General features: G+C 50.9%; 1 protein-coding gene and 1 pseudogene across 5 annotated transcripts in view; one reads left to right on the top strand and one right to left on the bottom strand.

Annotated features, from left to right (window-relative positions):
- Positions 1-22,050, top strand: part of LOC311512033 (netrin-1-like) — a 32,246-nt gene extending 10,196 nt beyond the window's left edge. For 2 of the 4 annotated variants that reach the window (XM_084613027.1, XM_084613026.1), the window contains exons 2-7: positions 14,098-15,065; positions 15,424-15,612; positions 15,717-15,866; positions 17,365-17,448; positions 18,686-18,766; positions 21,343-22,050. In XM_084613027.1, the coding sequence (XP_084469153.1) occupies positions 14,129-15,065; positions 15,424-15,612; positions 15,717-15,866; positions 17,365-17,448; positions 18,686-18,766; positions 21,343-21,671 (1,770 nt within the window). In that variant the 5' untranslated portion in view covers positions 14,098-14,128 and the 3' untranslated portion in view covers positions 21,672-22,050. Of the gene's footprint in view, positions 1-12,627; positions 12,715-14,097; positions 15,066-15,423; positions 15,613-15,716; positions 15,867-17,364; positions 17,449-18,685; positions 18,767-21,342 lie in introns of those variants that run through there. The other 2 variants (XM_084613028.1, XM_084613029.1) reach the window with 2 other exon arrangements.
- Positions 1-26,965, bottom strand: part of LOC311511978 (leukocyte immunoglobulin-like receptor subfamily A member 2) — an 873,498-nt pseudogene that overhangs the window by 318,618 nt on the left and 527,915 nt on the right. The window lies entirely within an intron of this gene.

Genomic DNA, 26,965 nt, shown 5'->3' with positions numbered 1-26,965 from the left:
AATCGCCTTGTGTTTTTAAAAATGCTCAGCTTTGAAGGGAGACGTTTCCTTCAACCCTGAATCACAAACAATTCCAACTTTTGGGTGCAATGAAAAATGTCACCAAAAAAAAAAATTTTTTTAACTAAAAATGCATCCGCCCCCCCCCCCCCCCGATTTATCAGAAGAACCAGAAAGTCTCTTTGTCACCCAGCTCATGAGAGGAACAAATTCAAAAGGTCCTATCTCAGTTATTCTCAACCAGGAGTACGAATACCCCTGGGGGTACCCAGAGGTCTTCCAGGGGGTCCATGAACTCATCCAGATATTTGCCTAGTTTTACAACAGGTGACATAAAAAGCACTAGCAAAGTCAGGACAAACCAAAATTTCCTACAGACAATGACTTCTTTATACAGCTCTAGGTACTCTCCACAGATATGTAAGTACAATATTTATATTCCTGTCCAGTAAGTACAATATTTATAACAATATGGTAAAAACGAGAAAGTCAGCTGGTTTCCAGGAATCGTGTGGCTGGGACGCTTTTGTATTCTTAGTTCTGATTTTGGAAGCAAGTCGTTTCTGAGTGAAGTGAAACTTTGGGGGCACGCAGGACAAATCAGGCTCCTGAAAGTCCCATCGTCTGGAAAGGCTGCGAGCCTGTGGCCTAGCTCATGGGATTTTCTGTAGGCAAGGGTGTGATCTTCTGCAAAGTTGAATCTTAATGAAGAGAAGGCTAAGATGTGACTTGATCCTAGTCTAGAAGTACCAATGTGGGGAACAAAGATTGGATAACGGGCTTGTCGATCAAGCAAAGGTCTAATGTGGCTGGAAGCGGAAGCTGGACAAATTCCGACTGGAAATAAGGTGGAACAAGGAGGGTGACTAGCCATTGCAATTGGAACAGTTCCCCCTGGGTCGTGGTGGATTCTCCGTCACCGACAATTTTTCAGTCAAGACGGGATGTTTTTCTAAATGCTCCTCTCTAGGGGATGTTCTCGGCCCTGCGTTATCCAGGAGGTCAGAGCTCATCACAGTGGTCCCTTGGAGTCTATGAAGTTTTTTTGGTCGGAGGGCATCGGGGGACTGTTTTTAAAATGATTTATGTTCCCCGTCACTCTGCCCTACAGGGGTGCCTCAGAACATCTGGCTCGGGGCGAGGGGGAATATTTCGGTGTTGATGCGTGAAATGGAAAGGCACCAGGGGAGCTGATGTGAAATTTGCTCCTTCCTCTGGACTCATCTTTCTTTCTAGGCACCAGGCCATTCGTTAGCAATGCACTTGCCGATTCCTTCTAGGCCCAGGATCGAAGTAGAGGCGGGTTGAGTGGTTAGGATTCTGCTCTCACTAACTCCAGGATTTCTGGCAGTGTAAATGAGAACAGAATTGGGCCCAAAGGAAACCAGTTGCAAAGGTCCTCGGCTGGTGGAAACATATCATTTCATGCCTGGAGAAAGTTTATCTGGAATGGGGGAAATGGGCCAATTCTTTAGCTGACAATTCTTTAGCTTTTTTTTCCCTCGTGAAAGTCAGCGGATCTACGTCGATTTAGACACGGCTGATGATTTGGCCCGGTCTTGGTCACCGAGAGGAGAAATAGATTTAACTCAGCCATCTGTTGTGGTTCTCGTGTGTTAATTGTAACACCGGCAGGTACAGCAGAGGGGGCGGGAGGGGATTTTGTCTCTGTGAAATACAAGAGGCCTGTTGCTTTAAAAAAAACCAAAAGATGGCAAACTTAAAAAAAGGCATCATCCCATTTTGTGGCTCAATGAACATGATTTATGGGGGCGATTTTCAGAAGTGGAGATTGAGTGTCTAGCTGCTGGTCGCACCTGCGATAACCCTCTTCTTTGGCCTCTGCTGTTCGGAGCCGTTTGATAGACACAGCTGAAGATCCGATTCTTTTTAAACGACTTTAGCTGCAACAATCATTCTTCACTCCGTTGCATGGCAGTCTGATTGCCAGGGCTGGTGGGGAACAGGACTTTCTGTTATGTCGGAAATTCTGACATCTGGGGGAGGGCGGGGGAGCCTGTTCAGAGTCCGAACCAAAAGCTGAAATTTCCCACAAAACACAAATTCTGAAAAATGTCAATTCCAGGCCCAGCCAAATGATTTGTTTTGAAAATATTGAAACTTTTGATTTTTGATAAGGTTAAAACATTCCATATTGACTGGATTGTTTTGATTCATTTTGTTTGGACTTTAGTATTTATATTCAGTCTTAAATATATATTCTGGAGATTACATCTTAAATATATACATATTCTATATATTACTTTAGATCTTATATATATATAACATTTTAGAGCTTAAAATAGCTATAATTTTAGAGTTTTACTATATTTATTTTTATATATAATCAGATCTTAAATATGTATATACTATACATTAGAGCTTAAATTTATATATAATATATCTTATATATGTTCTATAGATTATATTTAATATTATATGTTAAATATGTTACATTAAATATATAAAATATAATATTAAAATAAAGAGAAGACTGAGAGGGGACATGATCACAACGTGCAAGTACATGAAAGGGAGAGGGAGAGAAATTGTTCTCGTTAACCTCTGAGGACAGGACCAGAAGCAATGGGCTTAAATTGCAGCAAGGGTGATTTAGGTTGGACATTAGGGAAAATTTCCTGTCAGGGTGGTTAAACACTGGAATAAATTGCCCAGGGAAGTTGTGGAATCTCCATCACTGAAGATGAGAGCAGGTTGGACAAACACCTCTCAGGGATGGTCTAGTTAATATTTAGTCCTGCCATGAGTGCAAAGGACTGGACTAGATGACCTCTCGAGGTCCCCTCCAGTCCTATGATTGTATGATTCTATGAATAATACAGTATTATATAAACATAATAATAATATAATATAAAAGCTAAAACAAAATGCACCAAAATAATAAACTCAGAACGTTTCAACTTTGTCAGAGCATAATGAGAAAGTTGAAACAATTCACTTGGGCATCTCCCTGTCTAAAATTTCCTTGAAATTGACACATCCCCCCACAATAATTTTGATTTCCACAACATTGGAATTTCCAATAGAAAACAGATCTGGTGGAAAATATTTTTGACCCTTTCTAACAGCAAGTTTGTGTTGTTCCAGTAACACAAGTGAAGACTCACGCGTGTGTTTCATTTCTTAAAGGATCCATTCTTTAATTTAATTCTATCATGTAAACAAATGAAGAGATGGAAGTGGCGCTCCTCAGGAAATCCATCCTTTCGTCATGGGGAAGCACTGACGGTTGGAGGAGGGGGCGTTATATTTTTCCTACATAGCAAAGAGCTTGAATCTGCACTTTGAGGGCACTATTGAAGCTCATCTTTTACCCTGGAGCTGACTTGTGCTTGCGTTGTAGCAAAAATATATTTTATTCCTCCGCCTCACACAATTCCTGTCATTGTAAGTGAGACTTGCCATGAAAACAGGTGCAAAAAAAGGTCAAAACTAATGCCGTGATTGAGTGGCAGGTGTTTTTGTAAAATCCAAGATGCCTGTTGCTAAACAAACGATGGCAAATTTCAAAAATTCTCTTGCAGTTTGTGCAGTCTGGGTTGATGCCTTACCGCTGATGTTTTAGAAGGAGTTCACTGATTTGCCCTCATTCACCACAGCTGAGGGGCTGGTCCTGCAGACTAGAAAAAAACATACATTTAACTTTAAATTCTGAAATGGGACAGCAAGTCCCAAGAAAATTCAGAGAGAAGAATCTTTGCTGAGTGAATCCCTGACCCTAAAAACTGATCACAAATTTGGGCACAGTATTTCAAAGCACCTGTTTGGTTGGTTGGTTTTTTAGAAGCACGGGTTTGGGGATTTAGGTCTTTTTGAAACCCCCTACAAATAAAAACCTCGCCTTCCCGTTCTGAATCCCTGAATGTTATTCAGACTCTGATATTTTGGGATAGTTTTTAACAGAAGGCCATCCCAGTTTTCTTTCGCTTGAATTCTATATACAAGGCAGTGTCATGTTATTTGAAAAATATCTCACTGCCTACAGGAGGTTCTTCTTAACAGCCTTCAGTGATGGCAGATGGTGAAACAGAAGGAAAATCTGGTGTGGTGATGGGGGGAGGTGAAGGTTACGGGAAGAGTGGAAAATCAAATTTGGAAAGTTCCAATCATTAGGGAGGAATCAGAGGGAAAGAGAGGAGGTTTTTGGGGGGAGGGGTTACTTTTATTTTTTTAAGGAGGAGGGTTTTAAGAGAGAAGAAGACAAGATGAATGAAAGATGAGGGGGGAAATCCTAACTGAATGAAGAAAAGTTTAAATAAACTGAAAGAGGTCTTTTCAGGTTGTAAAAGAAACTTCACCAGGGCCTGGTTCTCAGCGAGTGGGAATCCAAGGAAGCGACGTTGGTTGATCCGGTGACACCTTCATCAGGTGGTGCAGTTCTGGTTGAGTCCCAGTGGATTTTTTAGAAAGATAGCAGGGCAATATTTTCAAAAGCACTTCAGTTCATTTGGAGCCTTCAATCCCACCAAAAGTCAGAGGGACCAATTTTCAAAGGTGTTTAGGTGACTTTGGAAAACTTGAATCCCAACTTTGATTTTAAACTCCCCTCACGCGTGTTTTGACATGGTTGTTTCTAGTCTATGCTGGTGTTTGAGTGAGAAGAGTCAGATCTCCCCTCCCTCTGCATCTTTGACGCTCTCTGTTTGGCCCCTACCTCTCTGGACAGTGAAAATAATTGAGTCGGTTTCACCTGGGCATCTTGTCAATTTCACACACACACACATACACCCCCTTTGTTCTGGTCAGTTTCCCTCTGTGGGTTTTTCTAGGCTACAGGTTTTTCTGGCCTACAGCCCGAGAAGGTTTCTGATTTCAGGGAAATAATATGCCTTGGTTTATTAATCACTCTGATGGCTACGTGGCCGCGGATCCTGATGGGACTAACTCAGAGCTCAGCATGGGAGTTCGTGGGAGTGGGCCTCTGCCCTGGGCCTGATCAGATGTGCGTGTTTCTCGGCCTTCATCTGAAGCAGTGACGGGCTCAACCTGCAGCTCGCGAGCTGCCAGTGGCTCTTTAACATGTCTCCTGTGGCTCTCTGCAGCACATCGTATTAAAACACTGTCTGATTTCATTTTTAACCAATCTAAGTTATTTACCCATCTGGATGCTTTTACTGTGTTCTTAACCAGTGAAGTTACCAACTTGCACTAAGTTATTAACTCATTTGCAGCGAGAATTATAGCTCTCGTTGTATAAACTTACATATTTCCTCATCAGACTGTTTAAATATGAATAGTACTGTAGTAAATGAAACAATGAGTTCACACTGCTATGGCTCTTTCAGGTAATGCTGATCACTGATTCAGCTCCTGAATCCCTGAGGTCTGAGTGTCACTGATAAGAACCATCAGCTCTGGCCATGGTCAGGGATGGGACACTGGGCTAGACAGGCCTCGTTTGTGATCCAGACTCAGTTCTGACTCGCGCTGCCTATTCCTAGGGTTCCCTTTTGACTCATCCTGGCGTAGACTGGCTGGGGATCGGGTCCCATTGAGTCCAGTGGAGCTATGGCTGATTGACGCTGGCTGGGAATCTCGCCCAGAAGTAGCTGGCTGCTGATCTAGCGGGTCACAGGGTCGGGGCCCTCGTCCCCACCTGCCTCCCGGCTGTAAAGCTGACAGTGCTGGCGAGGAGCGTGCAGATCAGAGACGTTAGCCACAGAGACAGGACGCTAAGCAGCTGATCTCAAGGGGAGTCCAGATTTTGCTGTATGTGTCTGTCTGTTTCCTCCTAGGCTTACCTCTTTGTCTGCACCCTGGGAGGGGCGGAATCTGATCACGAGCTGTGGTAATATCCGTCGGTTACTTAGCTGTGTTAGCGCAGGGTCCACAAGGCGTGGCCGAGATCGGGGAAGCCTGGGTCCCTGGGCACCTGGCACAAGCATCTCACAGGGCCGCGGCGCAGCATTTCTGCCCTCGCTTGGCCAGCGCTGGCTCTGAGCCACGTGGTGTCCGGGGGTGGGGGGGAAGTTTCAGGATAGGCAGGTGCTTCAGGTGTTTGGCTCAGGTGGGTGGGTTTCCTCTTTGTTTAAAAGAAAGAGCCCTCCAAAAAAGTTTTCTTTCGGGGGAGGGGGGGTTGTTTTGTTTTTGCTTGGGTGTTGTTGTTGGTGTGCTGGGTGGTTGTTGTGTGTAGGTTCGTGTGTGAGTGTGTTTTTGCTTGGATGTAGGGGGTTTTTTTGGGAGGGGAGGTGTTGGTTCTAGCTGTCTGTTTGCTTTTTTTGTGAGGGGTGTTTGTCCTGTGTAGGTTTGTGTGTGCAGTATGTGTGGTGTGTTTTGTGTGTACTTTTTTTTGGGGGGGGGTGTTGTTTTTTGCTGTCTAGTTGCTTAGGGAGGGTTGTCATGTGTAGGTTTGCAGGGGGCTGTATGGTTCTTTTTGCTTGTGTGTATTTTTTGGTGGGTGGGTGTGTCTGTGACTTGTTTTTTGCATCTGTGCGTGTGTGCTGATTTGCATCCTTCCGGAGTTGTGAGATACCACAACCTCACCAGTGTCTCTGGGCCCGTCCTTTTCTTCCACCTCTCGGGAAGGACGGTGCGGACTGGAAAGATTTATTGAGCAGCTAATCTAATGAGGGCAGCTCCCCTGCGCGGTTCATTAGTGCAGACAACATGCTGCTGGTCATTTATTGGCCAGTCGGCGAACATGGGGGTGCGGATTGAAATGGGGAGCCGGGGGTTGGAGAAAATGCCACCGCTGAACAGAAGAGCAAAAACCCCGGGAGTTCCTGATCTGGAGCCCTCAATGTTCCCTGGCCCCATTCCGGCACGCTGGATTCAGAGATTCAGACAAAAGTGTTTCAGTGGATAGTTTATAGAGCAGTATAAACAAGTCATTGTATGAAATGTTAGTTTGTACTCACTTTGCTGGTGCTTTTTCTGTCACCTGTTGCAAAACTAGGCAAATATCTGGATGAGTTGATGTTGATGTACCCCCTGGAAGACCTCTGCATGCCCCCAGGGATACATGTATCCCTGGTTGAGAACCACTGCTTCATCAGATCCCCCAACCATCTGTATAACCCAGATGATTCAGTGTCACCCACTTCCCCCCTGTGTCTCTCTCTCCCCCACAGTCCCTCAGCACCACGTTGCAATCTGTAACATTATTGTGAAGGGGTTATTAGGCACGCAGGAACAGCTTTTAAAGATTTGTAACTAATGAAGAGCAAGGCTAGATTTTCCTAGCGATCCATAATGGCTTCTTTGCACAAAGGATTGCTAAGATGAATAGCGTTTAAAAGTTAGTTATGAGTAAAGATCAGGGCTAACTGCCTAATAAAAATAATCGCAGACATGATTACAGATCCTAATAGATTTCAGATATTAGTTATTAACAAACTGCAACGCTAGGTTTTAATAATGAGTCACAATTATTGCTCTACACAAATGATTGCAAATAGGAATAGAATGCACAGATTAGTTAGTAATAAAGATCAGGGATCAATTTGAATAATACTTAATAATTACACACATGATTACAAATCTGAATAGATTTTCAATAGTAGTAATTAATAGAAGGCAAGGATAGGTTCTGATAAGGATTAATAACGGCTGTCACACATGAACAATTGCTGGCCTCATGAATATCTTTTCAGTATTCACAGTAAAGAGCAATGATAGGTTCTAATAATAAATAATGGCTACTCATTACACACCAATTATTACTGTCAGTAATAGAGTTTGAATATTAGTAAGGTAGCTTTTAATAATGATTTTGACATTGGTTATACACAATTATTAATAATATGAATTGCTTTTAAATATTACTAACAGAAGTTAGTGGTTACTAAAAGCAACACCAGGTTTTAATAGCAATTAATAATTACTGTCACTTGTACGTACATTACTGTCAGTAATAGGTGTCACATTTAATAATGACTACTGAATGTGACATTGTTAATAACGTCCGTTTTATGGTGTTAATATTAATTTCCATTATTTTTTGTTTTGTCCTTCATACTAATTAGTGCATATGTATTAACAATGGCTAATAGCACCACTTTACTGATATTTGCTCATTGACATTTGATTATGTAGTTGCTGCCATTCAGTTTATTAATTAATATTATTATAGTTAATTGTAGACAATCAGTAATTGTCTTCAATTATTTGTTACTATTCGTTATTAATCAAATATTGGCTACTTATAGCTCATTTATAGCATCACCATTTACCACGTGCGACTCATTATTTGTTAATATTTAGTAATAGTAATATAATATATTATATATATAATATAATATAATATAATATAATATAACTACATGTAACTTATAATAAGTAAGTATTATTATGTAATTAATTCCCAGTAACTGTGTTAGGTTCTTTATTAATAACAATAATTGATTGTTTATTAAACATCAATATTTATTAACTGTTATTAATTGCAAAGTATTTGTTATCAAGTAGTAATTGTCATGAAATATTCATTAGTCATGATAGATAATTGCTAGTAATTGATTGCTAATTATTAGACGTTAGTTGTCATTATTTATTGGTAAGTATTGTCATTAACTATTAGCAATTGTCTATTGCTAGTTAACTGTAAGTAATTATTAATTATTGCTAATTATTTGTTAGCAAGTATTGTCACATTCATTAGCAATTATGAATTATTACCAGTAATTATTACTGATTGTTTAATTTTTTGTTAGCAGTTAGTTCTAATTATTTATTAGAAAGTATTAATTGCCACTAATTAAATATTTGGCAATTGTCTATTGCTAATTATGTGTTAGTAATTATTATTGATTGCTAGTTATTGGTGATTATTCATTTTTTATTTGTTAGCAATTACTACTTGTCACTAAATATTAATTGCCAATTATACATAATTATTAAGTATTAACTAACCATGTTAGTATATATCTCATTATGGATGGCCATGTGTTATCAACACTGATGCATAATTATTAATAAATATATGTTGGCTAGTAATAGCACTCATGCTTTTAGCCATTAACAACTGATGCTAATAATCAATTCATTTTTAATAATCATTAATGATTAGATAGCCATTATTAACCACAGCCCTTTAGCCCCCAGGACTAATGAATGACTTTCCATCCTGACCCGCTTGTTGAATGCAGCGATTTCCCAACCAGGGCTAATGCTGGGCCCCAGATCCACCCTCCACCCCCACCCCCAACAGCTCCCCAAAAAACTAATGCCGACAGCTTCCCCCACACCCCGATCTCCCCCAGCCCAGTATAAGCTGCTCGCTGCTGGTGGCCTCCTGCTCTTCTCCACTGGCCTCCTCGTCTTTCCCTCCTTCCGTCGCTTTACTCTTCCCTCTTTTCTTCATTTCCTTCCATCTTTCTTTGATTCTTTTGGCTTTATGTCTTTTGTCATTCATTCCTCAGCTCTTTCCTCATCCATCCATCCATCCATCCATCCATCCATCCATCCATCCATCCATCCTTCCCTTCTTTGTGTCTCCTTCATTCTTCCTTCTCCCGTCAGTTCCCATTTGTTCACTCTCTCTTTAATTCTTTCCTTCCTTCCTTCTTTTCTTTGCTTCTTCTGTTCGTCCATTCATTCTTTCCTATATGTTTCCCTCACTCTTTTTCCTTCATTCATTCTTTCCTTCAGTCGTCTGCCACACTTTTGGGTGCAGTTTCTTTCCTTCATCCATTGGTTCTGTCCTTTATTTCTTTCCTTCATTCTTGCGTTTATTCTTTCACTCACACTTTCCTACATCCAAATCTTTCTTTCTTTCTTTCTTTCTTTCTTTCTTTCTTTCTTTCTTTCTTTCTTTCTTTCTTTCTTTCTTTCTTTCTTTCTTTGAACCTGAAATCAAATACAGGCGAAAAACTGCAAAAGTTCCAGGACCGCTCCCACCAAGAGGGAGCTGAGAGACCTGTTAAACCCTTTGCTTAGCTCATCCCTCACCCGCTGGGTGCCTCTATTGGCCACCTGTCACAGCCCATCCGATGCCTAGGTCCACTCGAATGACGGTGTCTAGGCAGCACCCGGCACGACAAGCGCTGATCTTAGCAACTCTGTCTGGGCAGCGTCTGGCGGAACTCAGCCCCGATCTCGGCGACTTTGTGTCTGGGAAGCACCCAGCCCGACGGGGCCCCAATCTCGGTGACTCTGTGTCTGGGCAGCGCCCGGCCCGACGGGGCCCCGATCTCGGTGACTCTGTGTCTGGGCAGCGCCCAGCCCGACGGGGCCCCGATCTCGCTGACTCTGTGTCTGGGCAGCGCCCGGCCCGACGGGGCCCCGATCTCGGTGACTCTGTGTCTGGGCAGCGCCCGGCCCGACGGGGCCCCGATCTCGCTGACTCTGTGTCTGGGCAGCGCCCGGCCCGACGGGGCCCCGATCTCAGTGACTGTGTCTGGGCAGCTCATAATAATCGTTATCAGTGTGCAGCCAGCATGTCCCAAACTGAGAAACGATTGGGTGATGTTTGCGTTCAGAGTGGTCACTGGGATTTTAGGAGGAAGGTTCAGGGACATGAGGGTGAGTTTAGGGGGAAGGTTCAGGGGGAGGCTGAGAGCGAGTTTCAGTGGGCCAGGGGAGATAGGGTGCTTAGAAAGGGTCCCATCCTTCCCCCTCTGCCCTCCCATGCTCCTGCGCCATGTCCCATTATTATTGTAGGTCCTACCCAATGACAGTATCCACTCCCTGGCAACCCAGGTGCTCCTGGACCTGGCCTGGCTGAGGCCTCTGATCCAGGGCCAGTAACCCCCAACCCAGAGGGGCTGGGGTCTGGTGCTCGGGGTGGGATGGGCCCCAGGAGAGCGAAGACAGGGACCTCCCAGCCCTGCAGGAATGTTAACAATTAGAGCTGGCCTCAGCAATTAGCAATCAGGGAAATCAGAGCTGGGCACAGACTTATGGCTCCCAGCACGTCTGCCCCACCTGGGGGGCTTCTCAATAGCTCCCACTGCCCTCCCAGTGCAAAGGGAGAGAACCCAGGCATCCTGACTCCCCACCCCCACATCCTCGCTCTAACCATTGGCTCCCATTCCCACACTCCCCCGGGGTGATAAATAGCTGGAAGAAGCAGTGGGATGGGCCCGAGTGTAAAATCCCAGCTGCCATGAATCAAACAGAAGAGCCTGCCAGACATGAGAGGGGCTGTGCTGGGGGGCGTGGGGAGCTGGGCCCAGCGCTGGAGGATGCTGGCAGCCGCAAGATCTTGAGATAGAGAGAGGATCGGGCAGGAGGATGTGCAGGGCACTGCTGCGGGGAAGCTCACAGCACTGGAGTCCCTGGCTGGGGCAGTGCTGTGGGGAAGCTCGCAGCTCAGAGAAGAGCGCTCTCGATTGGGAGTGGTTCCTGGCAGTTTGTATATTTTCTTGCCCTGGAGGGGCGGGAGCTGAGTTGGGGGGTGGGGGGCCCAGATGGGGGCGAAGGTGTTTACTTAACATGGCGCGCAGGAACGCAGCGAAAATCAAGAATTTGCGACGACCTAATCCCAGACTTAGCACCCCTGAGTCATCGATCAGTGTCCAAGAGACACAGGGAGGCAGAGACAGGTGTCTGGCCGGGCTAATGCAGAATAAGAGAATTTCCTTCTGGTCACAATCAGGCACCCGTCGTGCCGAGACCTGCCCAGACACAGAGTCACTGAGATTGGGGCCCCATCGCACCGGGCGCTGCCCAGACACAGAGTCACTGAGATCGGGGCCCCATCGCACCGGGCGCTGCCCAGACACAGAGTCACTGAGATCGGGGCCCCATCGCACTGGGCGCTGCCCAGACAGAGTCACTGAGATTGGGGCCCCGTCGTGCCGGGCACAGATACAGAGTCACTGAGATCGGGGCCCCGTCGTGCCGGGCACAGACACAGAGTCACTGAGATTGGGGCCCCGTCGTGCCGGGCACAGACACAGAGGCACTGAGATCGGGGCCCCGTTGTGCCGGGTGCTGCCCAGACACAGAGTCGCCGAGATCGGGGCCCCACCAGAGTTTTACACGTGGACACAGAGGATCCAAGTGGGAAACAGAACCCAGGGGTCCTCACTATTTTATCCCTGCAAAATTGTGGCTGCATCAGAACCAGTTCTCTGTGTGAAGTGAAAGGCCCCGTGCCCCATTCCCCACCCCTGAGCCAGCTGGTGCCCTGCCCTGGGGCCAGATAGCAGCCGGCACCCCCTAGAGGGGAAAGGCCCTGTGTCCCATCCCTGGTCTCCTGAGCCAGCTGTTCCCACTGGGGATCATTTGGGGCTCTCCGTGCGGTGGCTGGCTGGGTGGGTGTCCTTTACCCCTCCTATCTCAACCCAGAGGCCTCCTTAATCCTGGATTGACTCCAGCTGCCAGCGGACCCTCTCTCAGATCCACCCCTTCCCCATCAGCACCCCCAGGGAAGAGGGAAGGGGGCTTGGGTGGGTTGGAGGGGGAGCGGGAATCAGGACAGAAACAAGCCGATGAGCCCTTAATAACCGTGAGAGTCTGGATTTAAAGGGCCTCTTCTCACAGCAGTCACGCACCCGGATTAGCACCGAGCTGGGGCTGCCGGGGTGGGGCCCTGTTAACCTTTTCCAGACTGGCCGCAGCCAGGACCAGGGCAGGTTGGAGCAAGCCTGGGGCATGCAGATGCCTAGATCCTAGGGGGACCAGTGGCCGGTCAGTTCCACCCGGTCCCTTACCCCTCCGGGACGCCTGGAGATTGGCGTGAGATCAAAGCGACCTCCTGGGCCAGGGGCCGAAAACGGGTGTGTCCCACAGTGGCAGAGGCTGGTTCAGGTGAGACAGCCCCAAATTCCGGCTTCCCCAGGCGGGCGAAAGGACCAGTCAGGGGAGGAACAGCTGAGATGGGTGCGCAGGATTATCCCTGCTGAGGGGGGAAGGGGGATGTATCCCAGCTCAAGGGGGGCGTAAAGAGGTCAGGGATCAGCTGGGCTCCATGTGGGACAGAGACGGGCTGCGATCTGTTCCCGGCAAGGGAGATCTAGGGTGGATATTAAGAGGGGGCTCACAGGGGCCGGAGCAGGGCACCGGCATTGGGCATGGGGCCCTATTATGATTGTAGGACCAGGTTGGACAAACCCTCGTTGGGGAGGGCTCAGTCACCACGGGTCTGGTTGAGCGCAGGTGGGGATGGACTGGCCGCGCTCCCCAGACCCCTGCCGGCCTGCCGCTGCAGTGAGCCCAGCTGTATGACCCTTTCCCCCCCAACCCACAGAATTCCTAGCCTAGCTGAGCTGGGGGAGAAATTCATTCCTGCCCTGCTCACCCAAAATCTGCTGATCATTTAGACCCTGCATGTAACACCCCAAGCAGGAAGCTACAAAGATAATTCTCTGAGCACCAGTCCAAGCCCAGCTCTGGGAGAGGAGTGGGGGCTAATGGTTAGAACTGGGGGCTGGGAGCCGGGACTCCTGGGTTTTATCCCTGGCTCTGGGAGGGGAGTGGAGTCTAGTGGTTATGGGGAGGGGCTGGGAGTCAGGACTCCTGGGTTCTATGGGAGGCCGCATGGTGGTGTATGTAACACACTGGCTACGTATGTTCTGTAGCCCTTTTGTGTCTGGTTTAGCTCGAGGGTAACAGCCTACTACAGCTGACTGGAGCTGGCAAATGGAGCTACTCCACTAGGTCATTGAGAATCATAGAATCATAGAATCATAGAATATCAGGGTTGGAAGGGACCCCAGAAGGTCATCTAGTCCAACCCCCTGCTCAAAGCAGGACCAATTCCCAGTTAAATCATCCCAGCCAGGGCTTTGGTGCATAAGCATCCCAGCCAGGGCTTTGGTGAGCATAAGCTCTGGCTTTGGTGTCCCAGAAGCAGCAGTCTGCCCTGGGTGGGGAAGGTGTTAGTTGGAGCAAGTGGGTCAGAGACGGTCCCCTGGGCCCCACCTGCTTCAGGGCAGAACACGTGGGGCACGACAGCGAAGGAGATCCAGCCTGCTGAGCGGTTAGCCTGTGGAACTCACCGCCACTGGATATGGCTGCGGCAGAGTCCTGCTGTGTGACAGCTGTTTCTGTGATCCACCACAGCTATCCCTAGAGTGGGGAAGGAATGAGAAGGCACCTGCTTTTTGGCAAGCGGGTGGGCCTGGGGCTGGCTCCTGCAGGCCGTCTTCTGCCCACCCTGCCCCTCACCCTCTCCTGTCTTTGTCTCTCCAGGTGATGCCGTCCCGGCACTGACCACCTGGCCATGCCTGGCGTCTGGCGGGGCCTGGGAGTGCTGCTCTCGCTCCAGCTGGCCCTGCTGGGCCTGACCTCCGACCCCTGCTACGATGCCGCCCGGCGGCCCCGCTACTGCCTCCCGGAGCCGGCCGACCTGGCCGCCGGGCGCCCTGTCCAGGCCTCCGCCACCTGCGGCCGCCCCCCACAGCGCCTGTGCGTCTTCCGCCACCCGGGCGATGCCTCGTCCCGCCGGTGCCGCCTCTGCGACGGGGCCGACCCTGCCACCGCCCACCCCGCCGCCCACCTGACCGACGCGGGCGGCGAGGCCACCTGCTGGCAGTCGGGGCCAGTGGCCAACGCCAGCCTGACCCTGGCCCTGGGGGGCCGCTTCGAGCTGCTCTACGTGGCCCTCCGCTTCTGCTCCCCCCGCCCCCACTCCCTGGCCCTCTACAAATCCACAGACCACGGCCACTCCTGGACCCCTTTCCAGTTCTTTTCCGCCCGCTGCCCCCAGGCCTACGGGCTGCCCCCGGCCTCCGCCGTCAGCAAGGCCTTGGAACATGAGGCCATCTGCACCGCCGCCCAGACGGACCCCACGCCGCTGGTGGGGGGGCTGGTAGCCTTCATGCCCCTAGCCGGCCGCCCCTGGGCCCAGGCCTTCGAGTACAGCCCAGTGCTCCAGGACTGGGTGACGGCCACTGACCTGCGGGTGGCCTTGGATCGCAGGCACCGGGGGCTGGGGCTGCGGGGCCGGGAAGCCTCCTACGGGGTGTCGGAGCTGCAGGTTGGGGGCCGGTGCCGGTGCAATGGGCACGCTGCCCGGTGCGGGGCCACTGGGCCCAGCGGCGCCCCCCAGTGCCATTGCCGCCACAACACGGCCGGCCCTGAGTGCGAGACTTGCAGGGCCTTCTACTGCGACCGGCCCTGGCAGCGGGCCACGCCCAGCGAGGCTCACGAGTGCGTGGGTGAGTGACGGGGGGTGCGCGGCTGCCAAGGGCTGGGCACTTGGGCAGCTCAAGGGTCCTTCTCAGCACAGAGACCCCTAGCGGGGATGGCGGGTAGCTCAGGCCGGGGCAGGGTCCCTCTGAGCCCAGAGACCCCACAGGCTGGGAGAGCTGGCAGGAGGCTGTGGCTCAGGACTGAGGGGCCCTGACAGAGCTTGCGGGGCGCCCAGGGCTGGGAGAGCAGTGTCGGAGGAGGCTGCGGGTCGGGACTGAGGGGCACCGAGCAAAGGATGGGCGGGGTTGGCTGGTGGTTGAGGCGCCCCCTGCTGGGTGTCCCTGGAATGACGACTCCCCCACCTCTGCCCCACTGTCTCCACAGCCTGCGAATGCAACCGCCACGCGCACCGGTGCCGCTTCAACATGGAGCTGTACAAGCTTTCGGGGCGCAAGAGCGGGGGCGTCTGCCTGAACTGCCGGCACCACACGGCTGGGCGGCACTGTCACTACTGCCAGCCAGGTTTCAAACGTGACCTGGGCCGGCCCATCACCAGCCGCAGGGCCTGCAAGGGTGAGCCACCCAGGGCACTGCTGTGGGGAAGCTTGCAGCATGTCCCCACCCCTTGTGAGGCCTGCTGCTGGGACAGACATTAACCCTGCCTGTCTCCTTCCCAGCCTGCCAGTGTCACCCCATCGGAGCAGTCGGCACCATGTGCAACCAGACCACAGGGCAGTGCCAGTGCAAGATGGGTGTCACCGGGCTCACCTGCAACCGCTGCGCCCAGGGCTTTCAGCAGAGCCGCACTGCCCACGCCCCCTGCCTCCGTAAGTCGGCCCCTTAGGTTTACTGGCTGAGTATAATCCCACAGACAGAGCTCATGTAGGCTGCTCAATACGGTAACCAGGAAGGGCCCATATATTCTGCTCAATACGGTAACCAGGGAGGGCCCATATATTCTGCTCAATACGGTAACCAGGCTGGGCCCATATATTCTGCTCAACAGGGTAACCAGCCTGGGCCCATATATTCTGCTCAATATGGTAACCAGGAAGGGCCCATATATTCTGCTCAACAGGGTAACCAGCCTGGGCCCATATATTCTGCTCAATACGGTAACCAGTCAGTCCCTTTATACTCTCTTCAGTACAGAGTGACCAGACTGTCCTAATATTAGGGGCTTTGTCTCATATAGGCAACTGAAACACACACAGACACAAAGAAAGTGCCTCTGTTTGTCACACTTGCTATCTGGCCACCCTAGTTAGGTGCAGTAAACAAATTGGGACTTGTATTCTGTTCACTAAAGTAACCAGGAGGGGCTGCATATTCGTTCAATATGGTAATTAATCAGCGCCCATATATTCTGTTCAATATGGTAACTAGGCAAGGCTTGGCCACCAGGTAGGTCCTGTATATTGTGTGCTGGACGGTAAGCAGTCTGGGCCCATATATTCCGTTCAGTTTGGTAATTGGGTTGGGCCCATATATACTGCTCAGTACGGTAGCCAGGCTGGGCCTGTGTATTCTATTGAATGTGGTAACTGCAGAGCCTTTATTTTCTATTCAATACCGTAAGGAGGTGGGGTCCTATATTCTGTTCAATAAGGTAACCATTTGTAACATAGAAGCCCTGCCCACCAATTAATCCACGCATCAGATCCTGCTCAGGAAGCCCCACCTCCTGGGAGTTTTGCGGGGCAGGGGCGGGAGAGAGATGCTAATTCAGGAAGTGAGGTCATATCTCTGGATCTGAGCTCTGGTTCAGGGCACTTCAGGAAGTCCTGCCTGTGTGGGAGGAGCTCAGTCAAGAAATGACCTCAGAGCTCTCCAGGGGTGTGGCGTGTGGTGTTATGCACTCCAGGAAGGCCCACCCCAAACTGAGCCTGGGCGGCGGGCATTGTTAATTCTGGAAGTGACACCATGGATCTGGCACTGTGGCCTGGCGTTTGGCACTTTGGGAAGTCTAGCGCTCCAGGATGTCCCACCTCCGATGGTGGAAGGGGGAGAGAGAGAGAGAGAGAGAGAGAGAGAGTGTCATTCAGGAAGTGACATCATAACTCTAGAAGTGAGTCATCCATCCATCCAGGAAGTGCAGACACTAATTCAGGAAGTGATATCATAGCTCATGACTTCAATCTGTCCTGGCAAACAGTCAAGAAACACACCTGGAACACACTTAGTGGCAGCCTCTCTTGCATGTTCCATGAGCGAACCTTGCTTTCTACACGCATGAGACAGGGAGGGGGTGGCAGGATCATGCTTATTAAATCCACACATCTCTCTCTTTCTCCCTCTCTTCTTCCCTCCATCCTTCTCTCCCAGGCATTCAAGAAGTGATGACCACCACGGCTGCCTACCCCTTGGAGTGGAACACAGGTGCCTGGGGCAGGATGAGAGGGATCAAAGGTTGGGCATCATAATCCCCACTCCCATTTCCCAGCCTCAGGATGGAGCAGTCACCCCCACCAGTGTCATTCCACCCAGTGCAAGGCTCTGTAGGGAGGATGACTGCCTACTACTGCTGCCAGCTAGGGAAAGCCGCACCTTTAGCGTGACTAACAGAGAGCCATGGCTTTGGGGGGAGGGTTCAAATCTTGCTGGTAAGACACGGTGGAGGCTGTGCTGCAATGCAGTGTGGGTCGCAGAGCCGGCGGGTTCATGGCATGAACCAACCCAATATGCCTGCTCTGGTGGAGGGGAAGTTGGGAGGGTGCTGAGGAAGGGGGGCACCTAGCAGATGGGGATGGAAGCGGGGCAGGCAGGAGAGGTCAGAAGAAGGAAATGGGGGGAAGAGGACAATGGGAAGAGGAGGGGAATATTAGGAGGGGGCATATGGCTGATCACATTTGTTGGGATACCTATAAAGAAGACCCTCCCCCAATGGAGTTTCAAGGTTCCAGGGGCTGTAGGCGGGAAGTGATGTTATAGCTAGTACGCCATGATGTACAGCATGCCAGGAAGTGGGAAATGTAATTCATAGACCTGGAACTGTGACACAGTGTAGGACAATCCAGGCAGTCCCGCCTCCAAAGTGGGGGAAATGCTTATTGAGGAAGTGACATCGTAGCCCTGGAGCTGTGCAGTAGGGTAAGACATTCCAGGGAATCCTTCTCAAAGGTGGATGGTGAACACAAATTCAGGAAGTGACATCATAAGCCCAGAATTATGTCCTCTACCTTGCATTCCAGGAAGTCCTGCCTCCAAGGAGGGAGGCATGCTAGTTCAGGAAGTGACATCATAGCTCCAGAAGTGTGCAGTACTAGGAAGTTCTGCCTCTGGGGAGGAGGGGGAAACGTTATTTCGGGAAGTGACATCATGCCTCTGGAGCTGTGTTATAGGTCCTGCCTCCAGGGGGGAGGGACACATGTAAATTCAGGAAGTGATGTGATAGCCTAACAACTGTACCATGGAATTTTGGCACTGCAGGAAATCCCACCTCCAAGGAAGCAGGAATGATAATTCAGGAAGTGACTTCATAACTCTGGAGCTGGAGGTCCTGCCTCCAGGACTGGAGTCGCAGTTGTGGGAATCAAAGGCATGATTTGGGACAGATCCCGGTTCATGAGAAGCAGGAAGGAGTGGGGAGCCAGGGTCAGGCTAACCCCACTGTACCCATGTTCCCCCATCTGTGCTTTCCCCTCAGGCACTGAATGCCAGACTCACTGCAACCCCTCCCACGGCCGCATCCACATGAACCTGCGAAAATACTGCAAGAAGGATTACGGTATCATTGACCTGACATCATTATCATCTATCTATCTAGCCATCTCCATATACTCCCTCTATCTATTCATCTATCTACCGCAGCCACCTATCTGTCTCTCTCTCTCTGTCTCTCTCTCCCCATACATGTCCATCCTGAAGCTGGGAAATTTTATATTATTAGTAGAAAGAAAGAAAGAAAGAAAGAAAGAAAGAAAGAAAGAAAGAAAGAAAGAAGTGCTATGGGGATAGATAGCTAGATAGATGTGTACGGAGAAGGATGAATATGATTTATTCCCAAGCAATGCTCTGTTCGGGATCTGGTCCATGCTCACCGCCCTCACTGTGGCAATTGGCCCGCATGAAATTCTCCCGCACTGCGGGGTTGACCCTGAGCCGGAGGCCGGGGCTCAAGGCACAAAGGGCATTAGGAGTTTACGTGGTTTTTCTCCCAGGGATTAGGAGGGGATTATCAGGATGGACCGCCCACTGCCCCTGGCCCCAGCTCCTGTGAGCAGCTAAAGGGCGACGCACACTCTGCACAAAGGACAGTGAGAGACCAGCCTGCCCCACTCTCTGCTTCCACCCCCCAACCTGTGTGTCCACCCCCCCACAACCATCTCTGTGTCCATTCCCCTTCCTCCACCACCCTTCCTCGCTGGCTGTCTCAGTATGATTCCCTGAGTGCCAGAGCCAAATTATCATTCCCTGAGTGCCAGAGCCAAAATACCTGGGCGAGTCCGGGCGGCCAAGTCCCTGGGCATGATCAGGCACCATTCCTGGGAGAGTGGGGCTTTCTCTGGGGTGGTTACAATTTCTGAGCATGGCAGGGTCTGATTGCTGTCCCTGGGTAGGAGCTGGGGCCACTTGAGGGTTTTATGTCATATATCACTGGGTATTAATCAGCATCAGTTGGTATCTGTGGACATCACTGGGTGTTACTGGGTATCAATAGATATCACCGGCTAGCACTGCATATTGTTTGGGTATCAATGAGTATTGTTGGGTATCACTGGTTATCATGGTTTGTTGGGTATCGATGGATATCACTGGGTATTGTTGGTTTCAGTGAGTATTGCTGGATATCACTGGGTATTGTTGGGGTTCAATGGGTATTGTCGGGTATCACGGGATATCACTGGGTATTGTTGGGGTTCAGTGGGTATTGCTGGGAATCACTGGATATTGCTGAGTATTGTTGGTGTTCAATGGCTATTGTAGGGTATCACTGGATATTGGGGTTCAATGGCTATTATTGGGTATCACTCGGTATTGTTGTTTTCAGTGGATATTGCTAGTTATCACTGGATACAGTTGGGTTTCAGTGGGTATTGCTGGCAGAGTTGGATATTGGTGGGTATCACTGGACATTGGTAGGCACTCTTTGGTGTCACTAGGCATCTTCAGTATCGGTGGGCATTGCTGGGCACTGCTCGATATTGGTGAGCATTGGGCATGATAGGCAGTATTGGTGGGTAAGTTTCACTGGGTACTGAAGTGCACTTCAGTTCATCGATGAGTAACGTTGGGTATTGTTGAGTATCGTTGGTTGTTGGTAGACACTGTTGGGCACCATTTGGGGTCACTGAGTTTTGATGGGTATCACTAAGTATTGGTGGGCATCAGTGAGTATTGATGGGCATTGGCATTATTTGGTAATGTTGGATGTTGATAAGTATCATTGGATATGGGTGAGTGTTCGTATCATTGGGGAACGTTTGACATCAATGAATAATGTTGCATATTGGGTCTCATTGGATATTGGTGGGCACTGTTGGGCATCACTGGGTATCGGTGGATATTGGTATCAGCATCATTGCCTAATGTTGGGTAACACTGAGTACTGTAGGATATTGGTATCATTGTCTATGGTTGAGTATCATTGCGCATCTTTAGGTATTGTAGGGTATTAGTATCCTTGTCTATTGTTGAATATCATTGGGTATTGTTGGGTATTGATATCATTATCTACTGTTCGGTATCATTGGGTATTCTTGAGTACTGGTATGGTCTAATGCTGAGTATCACTGATTATGGTTGGGTGTTGGTATCATTGGCTAATGGTGAATATTGCTGAGTATCGTTGAGTATTATTGGGAATTGGTATCAATGGCTGAGTATTGTTGAATAACATTGAGTATTGCTGGGTGTTGGTATCATTGGCTAATGTCGATTATCATTGAGTATCCATGGGGAAAGGTGAGGTTTCGTATCACTGGATAATGTTGAGTATTACTGTGTATTGTTGGGTATTGCGATCTATGGCTAATGTCAATTATCATTGAGTATCGTTGCGTAATGGTGAGGTTTGCTATCGTTGGCTAATGTTGAGTATCATTACATGTTGTTGGGTATTGCTATAACTGACTAATGTTGAGCATCGTTGAGTATCATTGGGTATTGTTGTGTATTGTTATCATCTTCTAATGGGTATTGTTGAATATCAGTGGGGATTGGAATCACTGGCTAACACTGAGCATCGTTGTATATCATTGGCTGATGAGCATTACTGGCTATCATTGGGGACTAGCATCACTGGCTAATGTTGGGGATTGGGGAGTATCCTGCCCCTTCCTGACCTCTGACCTCCTCCTGCAGTGCTGCATGCCCAGCTGCTGGCCATGGTGGAGTCGGGCGAGTGGTGGCAATTCACGACCTCGGTGCTGGCAGTCTATCGGCAGCGCCAGGTGCCCATCCGCCGGGGTGAGCAACCGCTCTGGGTGCCCCGGCACGACCTGGCCTGCGGCTGCCTGCACCTCCAAATTGGCAAGGCCTACCTGGTGATCGGGAACGACGCAGAGTCGCCCGACCCGGCGCGCCTGGTGCTGGACAGGAACAGCCTGGCGCTGCCCTGGCGTGATGTCTGGGCCCACAAGCTCCGTCGCTTCCAGCAGCAGAACCGGCGGGGCAACTGCCGGAGCCCCTGAAACCCAAGGAGGTGGGATGGAAATGCCAGGGACACTAAGGCCAGGGGAGGGGGTGCGCCAGGCACCCCAAGACCCGGGGCAGGATCTGTAACGCCTGGCGCCGCTCCTCCAGGGGCTGAGATCCCCCATTGGCCCCTGAAACTGGGCCCAATCCCCTCCTCAATCCCCTGGATTCCCCCATATTGAGACCCTACCCCCCCATGCAGGGCCCAATCCTACCTCCCCTCATCCAGCCTTGAGGGAGGGCCCGTCCCCACCCAGCTTCCCACTCCCCCCCCACCCCACATTTTTGCAATCAGGTTGGGGGGAGACAGAGGAAAGACCAAAGATGACCTTTGACCCCTGACCTATGGCCTGCTCTGCTCTTGCACTTGTAAAAAAGATAAATGGAATAAAATGAGAAATTATTTTACTCTCAGGAGAGTCTGTTTATTGGGAGGGGAGTGGGGTCCTGGTTAACGTATGCGGGGGGAAGGGAATGGTGGCTAGGGCCTCTCCCCTCTAGGGGGCGCCGGCTCCCATCCAGCCCCCGGACCAGGACTGGCTGGTTCAGGGGGCAGGGAATGGGGCGCGGGGCCTTTGATGTGCTGGTTCCCAGCTGCCCTTGTCAGCACTGGGAGGGTGTAGGGGGGGAACACACGTCCTGCTTGAACCCAGCCTTGTTGCCATTGACCGGAACCAATTGTTGGGCGCGGGCGTGAAATCGGCATCTGTGCCAGAGGGTCCTGTTACTGCGGGGGCGGGGGGGGGAGGGGCTGTGCATATCCACCCCCCACCCCCTGCCACTTCACACCTTCCTGCCCATTCACTCTGCCTGCCAGCCCCGCTCAGCCTCTGACTCTGTGGGGCCCTGCCCCGTGTCCAATTCCCCAGCCCCCTCTCCCCAGAGCCCTGAGCACCCTGGCTCCAGAGGGACCCCCAGGACCCAAAACCCCCACGCCCCCAATCTGAACACCAGAGATGGACACTCACAGCCCCATCTGGCCAGCTGGCTGGGATTGTCTGACCCACTGGGTCTGGTGCAAACACCCACCTCCAACCCCTCTACCTGTCTGTTCCTCCATCTCCCTCACCCCTGTCTCTCCATCCATCCCCCCACACCTCCCATCTACCCATCCCTCCATCTCCCTCACCCCTGTCTCTCCATCCATCCCCCCACACCTCCCATCTACCCATCCCTCCATCCCCCTCACCCTGTCTATCCATCCAACCTCCATCTATCCATCCCCCTCACACATCCATCCTGCCATCCACCCCAACTATATCTATCCCCATCCACCCCATCTATCTATCTATCTATCCCCATACAGCCTCTCTCTCTCTATCTTCCCATATATACTGCTCTATCTTTATCCATGCGATTGGCGGTGGGGTACCAGGGTAGATGGGCCCCAGGGGCTGATCCTGGGGTAGGGGCACTAGGATACCATAGTCGGTGGACCCGGGGCATGATCCGGGGGGCAGGCAGGAGGTGGGATACTGGGGTATGTGGGCCCGGGGGCTGAAACGGGGGAGGCAGGAGGCGGGATACTGGGGTAGATGGGCCTGGGGCAGGGCCGGACTGCCGCCCCTGGAATTGTGCCACCCCTGGATGTACATGCTTCCTTTGCTGGTGCCTAGAGCCGGTGCTGGCCTGGGGGGGCTGAAACAGGGGGAGGCAGGAGGCAGGATACTGGGGTAGATGGGCCCCAGGGCGCTGATCCAGGGGACAGGCAGGGGGTGGGATACCAGTGTAGATGGGCCCCAGGGGCTAATCCAGAGGCAGGGAGGTAGGAAGGACGTTGGGTTAGTCACCCCCAGCTAATCCCCCCCAACCCCTTACAGCGCTGGGAGGGGGAGGGGTGCGGGCAGCTGCTGGGGGCTCAGGCAGGTGGGGAGGGGGGCAGGGCTCTGACCCCAGATGGGGGAGGCAGGAATCGGGGAGGGGGGCTGAGTGGGATGCTCTGTGGGTAGCTGGGGGGCACCATGGGGCTGGGGAAGGGGTGCCCCTGGTGAAGCCTGGCACAAACCCTCTGTATGGGGCACAGCGCCCCCGAGGGGCCTCAGAGGCAGCCCGCCCCCCTCCAGCCCCCTAAGAGAGGCCCATTGCCAGGCACAGCCTGCCCCCACCCCTTCCATTTCTGGAGCCGCTTCTCCCCCTGGTGGCCGTTCCCCGCACAGCAGCCGCAGGCTCCGGCGCTGGGTTATTTGCTAGTGACAGGCGGCGAGTCTGCAGGCGATACGGGGTTAATCCAGGGGAGGGGAGTTGGGCCTGGTTCCACAGAAAGGGAAACTGAGGCACCGACGCTGATGAACCAAATGGCTGGAGCATGACAGAGGCCAGTAAGGACTCCTGGGTTCTCTCCCCAGCTCTGGGAGGGGAGTGGGGTCCAGTGGTTAGGGCGGGGTGGTGGTGGCTGAGAGCCAGGACTCCTGGGTTCTCTCCCCAATTTGGGGAGGTGAGTGGGGATCAGGGGACTGGACTGGAACTGGTGCCCCTCACTGCCAACCTGCAGCCCCCTGCTAGCTCAGCTCGGGGTCTGTGCCCCAGCCCCTTAACCTTTGGGTGGTGTCTTTCCAGGGCATCTGTGTTGTCCCAGACCCACGGCCCCGCCCCGCCCCGCCCCCCCCCCTCCATGTGGGAACCTATCTGCCAGCCACTGGTACAAGGGGTGTGAACCTGGCCGGGACCACAAGGAAAGTCCAAAGCAGACTGAGGCGCTACAAAGGGATCCCGCAACACTGGGCGACTGGGCCACAAAATGGCAGATGAAATGCAATGCTGAGAAATGCAAAGCAACGCCCATTGGGAAAACATAATCCCGACTATTCATACAGAATTAGCTGGTACCCCGAGAGAGAGAGATCTTGGCGTCATTGTGGAGAGTTCTCTGAAAACATTCACTCAATGTGCAGCGGCCGTCAAAGAAGCAAACAGAATGTTGGGACTCATTAGGAAAGGGATGGATAATAAGACAGAAAATATCCTAATGCCACTACATAAATCCATGGTGCACCCACATCTTGAATATTGCGTCCAGATCTGGTCACCCCAGCTCCCAAAAGATACAGTGGAATTGGAAAAGCTGCAGAGAAGGGCAACAAAAATGATCAGGGGGCTGGAACAGCTGCTGTACGAGGAGAGATTAATAAAACTGGGACTTTTCAGCTTGGAAAATAGATGACCAAGAGGGGATACGATGGAGGTCTAATAAATCCTGACTGGTGTGGAGGAACATGAGAACTAGTAGTCACTCAATGAAATTACTAGGCAGCAAGTTTAAAACAAACAGAAGGAAGTATTTCTTCACCCAACGCCCCATCAATCTGTGGAACTCCTTGCCAGGAGATGTTGTAAGGCAAAAAGTATAACAGGGGTCCAAAAAGAACGAGATAAGTTCCTGGAGGACAGGTCCATCAATGGCTCCTAGCCAAGCTGGTCAGGGATGCAACCCCATGCTCTGGGTGTCCCTAAGCCTCTGACTGCCAGGAGCTGGGACTGGATGACAGTGGATGGATCACTCGTTAATTGCCCTGTTCTGTTCATTCCCTCTGAAGCCCCTGGCCCCAGCCACTGTCAGACGACAGGACACTGGGCTAGATGGACCATTGGTGTGACCCAGTGCGGCCATTCTGTACATTCAAGTCATTGCTCACTATGAGGCAGGAGGGGGACAGGCCAAGGGGCTGGGTGTGTGGATCCCCCCTCTACCCCACAGTGCAGCCCCAGAACCCTTCGGCCGAGAGTAGACCCCAGGGCTGGGCAGTGCCCTCTATAGAGGGGATTCTGCATGAAGGCTGCCCCGGCCTGCAGCACCTGACGTCCCCTGACAAGGGTGTGCAGAGCCAGGGTGCGTGGGGCCATTCAAACCCCGCTAGTAGCTCACACAAGAACAGCACCGAGCATCTGCCAATGTTCCTTCCAGCCCCTCCATGTGCCCCTGCTGGGCTCGTCCACACCCAACGCAGGGGCTGCTCCCATCCACCTCCCCAAGGGCAGGGATAATTCCCGTTGGCTGAGTATAGGGGCACTGAGGTTTGCTTAACTGTGCCGCTCGGGGCTGGACTTTTCCCACCCCGAGCGAGGTAATTTTCTAGCGTAGCCCCAGGCAAATCCCCTGCTTGGAAGGATTTCATTTTTATTGGGAAAGGTAGTTTCCCTGCACGCCTCTGAGCCCAGGGAGGAAGATTTCCCTGGATAATAATCGACACCTGCTCAAGAAGCTGTTAGGGGCTGATTTATGGCTATTTCCCTAGGGCGGGGCGGGGGGGGTTGACCTGCTGACAATTTGTGTTTTAACTTAGCTGTTGGAGAGAGACCTTGGAGTCATTGGCCACACCTTGAATACTGGGTGGAGGTGTGGTCCCACCCATCTCGAAAAAGATACATTGGAATTGAAAAAGGTTCCGAAAAGGGCAACAAAAATTATTAGGGGTCTGGAACGGCTTCTGTATGAGGAGAGATTAATAAAACAGGGGCTTTTCAACTTGGAAAAGAGACGACTACGGTGGGATACAATAGATGGCTATAAAATCATGACTGATGTGGAGAAAATAGATAGATAGATAGAATATCTGGGGATGGATAGATGGATATTTAAAAGAACTTCCCATACTCCTATGCAGGCTTGGAAGGTTTGAGTTTTTATGGGTCAATGTCAATAAACGTCAATTTCACACGGACACAGGGAAAATTATTTCCATTGATATAAAACCATGACTGGTGCGGAGAAAGTAAATCGGGAAGTGTTGTTTACTCCTTTTCATAATACAAGAACTAGGGGTCACCCAATGAAATGAATAGGCAGCAGGTTTAAACCAAACAAAAGGAAGTATTTCTTCACCCAACGCACAGTCAACCTGGGGAACTCCTTGCCAGAGGATGTTGTGAAGGCTAAGACTATAACAGGGTTAAAAAAAGAACTTGATAAATCCATGGGGGATAGGTCCATCAATGGCTGTTAGCCAGGACGGGCAGGGATGGTGTCCCGAGCCTCTGTTTGCTGGGAGGACGACAGGGGATGGGTCACTCGCTGATTCCCTGGTCTGTCCATTCCCGCTGGGGCACCTGGCACTGGCCACTGTCGCAGACAGGACGCTGGGCGAGATGGACATTTGGTCCGACCCAGTCTGGCCGTTCTTATGTTCTTAACCTCCTGCATCTCCCCATCTGCTGTCCTCTCATAATTATCATCTGACCCCCCCCCCCCCATTCTGGGCATCTCTCAATATTTCAGTGGATAAAAATAGAGAAAAATGCTGAACCCGGGTTATGTTGTGCCCTTCTGGCCCTTTCCCTCAACACACCTCTCTTC

Source organism: Lepidochelys olivacea (genome assembly GCF_965140295.1).
Source record: "Lepidochelys olivacea isolate rLepOli2 genome assembly, chromosome: 23".
In the NCBI taxonomy this organism is placed as follows: domain Eukaryota; kingdom Metazoa; phylum Chordata; order Testudines; family Cheloniidae; genus Lepidochelys; species Lepidochelys olivacea.
The sequence above is the reverse complement of the archived record's forward strand: the minus strand, read 5'-3'. Positions and strand labels throughout refer to the sequence as shown.